The sequence below is a fragment of the Orycteropus afer genome, unplaced genomic scaffold (genome assembly GCF_000298275.1).
Source record: "Orycteropus afer afer isolate SDZICR_OR568_19922 unplaced genomic scaffold, OryAfe1.0 scaffold00258, whole genome shotgun sequence".
NCBI lineage: Eukaryota > Metazoa > Chordata > Mammalia > Tubulidentata > Orycteropodidae > Orycteropus > Orycteropus afer.
Genome location: NW_006921845.1, coordinates 4,943,399 through 4,948,719, shown reverse-complemented (window position 1 = coordinate 4,948,719; position 5,321 = coordinate 4,943,399). Strand labels below are relative to the sequence as shown.

At 40.6% G+C, this 5,321-nt stretch overlaps 1 protein-coding gene across 1 annotated transcript in view; it reads left to right on the top strand.

The window, feature by feature from the left end:
* Positions 1 to 5,321, top strand: part of SORL1 (sortilin related receptor 1) — a gene marked incomplete at its 5' end in the record, with an annotated part of 272,129 nt that overhangs the window by 191,192 nt on the left and 75,616 nt on the right. Inside the window, one exon of the mRNA XM_007949949.2 lies at positions 2,291 to 2,416. Within this exon, the coding sequence (XP_007948140.2) occupies positions 2,291 to 2,416 (126 nt within the window). The remainder of the gene's footprint in view (positions 1 to 2,290; positions 2,417 to 5,321) is intronic.

Sequence of the window (5,321 nt, the reverse complement as noted above, 5' to 3'; positions counted from 1 at the left end):
AAGAGATGCCTCTAGCTTCAGTGGGCCGGGAGCAAGAGGCAGAGCTGAAGCCCAAGGTCAGGGGGCTTTCACACAGCCCCTGGAGCCTGACATTTTGAACTTGGACTTGAAGCATCCAAACTGTAAGAAAATAAACTCTTGTTTGTTCAAGCCATTCCATTTGTGGTATGTTCTTGTCAGAGCGGCACTAGGTAACTAGAACAGATTCTGAGTGCCAAAGGTTGTAAAATATTGGAACTTCTTGTAGTCTCAGTTGCACACTATCAATCATAGCCTGAGGAGCTCTGCTGGCACAATGGTTAAAGCATTCAGCTGCTAATCAAAATGTTGGCAGTTCAAACCCCTTAGCTGCTCCATGGGAGAAAGATGAGGCAATGTGTGTGCTTCTGTGAAGATTTACAACCTTAGAAACCCTGTGGGGCAGTTCTCCTCTGTCCTGTGGGATCACTATGAGTTAGAACTGACTCAATGTCAGTGGGTTTGGTGTGGTTTTGGAAGGATAGCTTTAGTCTTCAGAGAGGCAAGAAGACACAGGTAAATACACAACCACTTGTACTAATGTGGGTTGAAGAATCAGGTTCTTTCTATTTCTGAACCTTTCAAAAATAGCCTCAAATTCAGTATAAATTCTTGAGGGTATTTAAGCCAATTTCCCCAAACTTTAAGTAGTTTGAACTGTAGTTTGTACTCAACAACGCACTTTTTTTTTTTCCTCCTTCTGTTGTGAAGATGTCCAGTCCACAGTTAAACTGACAGAAAGCCCATCTATCTTGGTTATATTATTTTATGACAGTTGTAAACAAGACCAGTCTTGGTAAACAAGACCAGTCTTGGCTTTTTCACTCAGCAAAGAACAGACACACACAAACAGCTTTCTGTGTAAGATGAGGAGAGGGAAATCTGATGGAGAGGGTGGTTAGTAGTGATGGTTGGGTTTGAGGCAGATACTATGCATTTGAATTAGTCTTTGACTGAGGTTTGAGATGTTTCTAAATGACTTCCAGGTGGCCCAGCCCTTATGTACAAATGAGGCTGTTCTTTTGTAACAATGACTCTCTGTTTCCTGCCCCTTTTTCTATTTTAATGATTGTAATGGATGCCCTGTATTATTGGCTGGTAGATGTTGCTTTTGACTAGACAGAAAGTTAGGAAATTTTAGGTTCTGAAGCATTTTTCTTTCTTTCTTTTTTTTTTTTTGGCACTTTTTGAATAAATCTTTGTTTTCCTTTAGACCTGAGGTTTTCCGCATTTTGAATTGGAACGTTACTTAGAATTATAAAGTCATGGCCTTTTAGAGGCTAGAAGAGTCCTTAGATATCATTATATAGATTAGGAAATCAAGGCCTCAGAACAGTGTGTGGGCTAGGTCTAGAACCTGGTCTCCTGAGCCATGTCACCTGTCTTCATCCCTTAGACTCTAAATGAATGAGAGGATTATTATGAGAAGAGAAGATAGCAAGATGCAGTAGAAAAAGCACAGCCTTTGTTACTGGACAGCCTTAGCTTTATTACTTAATTATCTGTGAATGTGGGCAAGTTTCTTCATCTTTCTGAGCCTGTTTTTCATCTCTAGAAGGGGGAAGAGTGCTTACCTCATCGTTTGTTTTGAAAAGTGAATGATTTTTTTTTTTTTTTCTCAACTGCCTTTTTAACACATTTATCTGTACCTTTGCAATGACTTGTGCAACATTTATAAACTTGTAGAACTGAAGTCATCGCCTATTTAGAAAGCTGTTGTCTGTGGTAAGGTCAGCCCCATGAGGAGAAACTGACATACTGTAATTCATACATTAGTGCCTAGTTGTTATTAGTTGCCATCAAATAGGCTCTGACTCATGATGACTCCAAGTTGTACAAGAGAACAAAATGTTGCCAGTCCTGCTCCAGCTTCAGGATAGTTGGTGTGCTGGAGAACATTGTTATAGTCACTTTGTATTTTGAGTACCATTCAATCTTTGGGACTTACCTTCCAGCACTATATCAGGCAATATTCTGTTATGATCCATTAGATTTTCATTGGCTAATTTTTGGAAGTAGATTGCCAGACTTTCATTGTCTACCACAGTCTTTTCCACTGAAACCCATCCACCCTGCTGGTATTTGAAATATTGGTGGCATAGTTTCCTGCATCATGGCAACAATATACAAGCCACCACACTATGACAAACTGACAGATGGGGAGTGGTATTACTTAATACAATCTTTCTTTTCAGCTTGACCCTTTGGTGATGGATGGGTGGAGTGCAAATGAAGGAGGCATGACAGTTTCTTTCTTTTCTTTTCCTTGTAGCCATCTACCATACCTGTGAGGCCTCCAACTTCCAGTGCCACAATGGGCACTGCATCCCCCAGCGGTGGGCCTGTGATGGGGACATGGATTGCCAAGATGGTTCTGATGAGGATCCAGTCAACTGTGGTAAATGTGGATGCTTCTGCCCCCACCCAGAGCTTCTCTAGTACCTGCTGTTCCAGAAAAGAGAGAACAGATGGGCCAGGAAATTAAATGCTGTTGTGCTGTACCGGTATACCCATGCTCACAATTAAACAGACCAACCTCTATGTTGCATTGACACATACTATATGTTGTTGTTGTTGTTGGTTGACATTGAATCAATTCTGACTCAGGTCATCCTTATGTATAAGAGAAGGAAACATTGCCCAGTCCTGGGCCATTTTCATGATCTTTGATATATTTGAGCCTGTTGTTGTGACTAATGTGTCCATCCATCTCAGTGAGGGTTTCGTCTGTTTTCAGTGACCCTCTGCTTTACCATACGTGAAGTCCTTTTCTAGCATTTATCTTTCCTGCTGAGAAGACAGTCATGCCATCCTTGCTTCCAAGGAGCATTCAGTTTATTTCTATATAGTATGTAGGAGTGCGATACATAGTCTTAATCCTCAAGCAAACAGTTTGTCTCACCACTTATCCATGACAAATTTTTAACACCTTTGAAGAAAGGAAATAGAAACCAAGTAATGCACCCAGCACCCAGACTGCTAACTGTAGCCACACTTCCATTGTTCTGCCGGAAGTTAGCCAATAATTCTTGTATAAATAGCATATTTTAGGATTGCAAACATTCTGTTCTGATCCCTTGGGAAAATAGCTCAATACTTCTAAGGTAGAATATTTTTGGTGTAGTTGATTTTGTAAAATTCTGAGACATTTAATCACCTTTGTAATAGAAAATGAACAATTACAAAATAGCAGTCACACGAAATATACAAGATCTCTCTTTATACTAGGTATTTATCAAGTTCTCTTTTTCTTGCCCTTTTGCCATATATTCCACTTTTGATGAGATTGTAGTCATTGTCTGAATTTTATTATGCATTCTACTCCTATCGTGTCACAGTACTAAATACTATTTTTGTTGTTAGGTGTTGTAGAGTTGGTTCCAACTCATAGAGACCCTGTGTGTAAAAGAACAAATACTGCCTGGTCCTGTGCGATACTCATAATCATTGCTATGTGTGAGCCCATTGCTGCAGCCTCTTTGTCACTCCATCTTGTTGAAGGTCTTCCTCTTTCTCACTGACTGTCTACTTTACCAAGCATTATGTCCTTCTCTGGGCACTGGCTCCTCCTGATAACATGGCCAAAGTCTTGAGATAAAGTCTCACCATCCTCACTTCTAAGGAGCATTCTGGCTGTATCACTTACAAGACTGAGTTGTGTGTTCTTCTCACAGTCCATGGTGGTGGTGGTTGTTATGTGCCGTCCAGGGGGCCCTGACTCATAGTGACTCCTTCTTGGCTTTCTGAAGGGGTATCACTACAGAAGTAGATTGCCCAACCTTCCTTCCGAGGAGTGGCTGGTGGGTTTGAACCGCCAGCCTTCTGGTTAGCAGTCAAATGTCTTAGGCACTATGCTAATATTTTTCACAAACACCATAATTCAAAGGCATCAATTCTTTGATCTTCCTTATTCATTGTCCAGCTTTCACATGCCTATGAGGTGATTGAAAATCCCATAGCTTGGGTCAGGTATACCTTAGTCCTCAGAGTGACATCTTTGCTTTTTAACAATTTAAAGAGGACTTTGCAGCAGATTTGCCCGATGCAGTGGGTGTTTGATTTCTTGACTGCTGCTTCATGGGTATTGATTGTTAATCCAAGTAATATGAAATCCTTGATAACTTTTGTCTTTTCTCCATTTATCATGATGTTGTGCAGATTTTTGTTTTCGGTATGTTGAGGTGTAATCTACACTGAAGACTGTAGTCTTTGATCTTCTTCAGTGAGTGCTTCAAATCATCTTCACTTTCAGCAAGCACAGCAAGCAAGGTTGTGTCGCCTGCGTATCATAGGTTGTTAGTGAGTCTTCCTCCAATCCTGATGTTGTGCTCTTCTGCATATAATCCAACTTCTCAGATTATTATGTTAAATACATGATATATATATTTATGTTCTCATATATCTGCATATTGTTGTATTTAGCATTTTTATGGAAGCTCAAACTTATTTAATTATTCCCTGCTTGGGCATTTGGATGTTTTTTAGTTTTACAGTGTTAGGCATAGTATAGCTATTCTTATCTTGAAAATGACATGTTTGTTTTTCTTTTGTGATATTTTCTGGGATATGTTCCTCAATATGGAATTATCGGATCAGAGGTTCTGATCAGTTTTTTGATTCTCAGTGTGTTTCCAGATTGCATTTCCAAGTAATTTTAACAAATGTTTTCCCAAGTCTCCTTTGATGGTACGTTTTATCTTTGTAGTTGTATTCACTCATTTAATGAGTGTGAGTTTGTCTTGTGTAATTTTAATTTATACTTTATTTTTTGGTTTTGTGTTTAGTGACTTTAAACACTAAGGTAAGAAACTAGTTGCTGTGAAGTTGATTCGGACTGGTGGAACCCCCGTCACATTGGTACTGTGCTCTGCAGTGTTTCCACTGCCTCCTATTTTCCAAGTACATCACCAGGCCTTTCTTCTGAGGCTCAGCTGGGTGGTCTCCTCCGTGCGTTTGCTTAGCGGCCAAACAGGTTCACCATTTGCACCACCCAGGGACTCCTTTCCCGAAGTGGTGGTACTCATTTGCCATTTCTTTTTCTGTTTGCTGTTCTTATGACTAATCTTGTGACCTCTTGTTGTTGTTGTTGTTAAGTGCCATCGAGTCGTTTCCGACTCATAGCGACCCCATGCACAGCAGAATGAACTACTGCCCGATCCCGCGCCAGCCCCACAATCCCTGCTATACTTGATCCCATCATCGCAGCCACCATATCAATCCATCTTGTTGAAGGCCTCCCCCTCTTTCGTCGACCCTCCACCCTACCAAGCATGACATCCTTCTCCAGGGAATGGTCCCTTCTT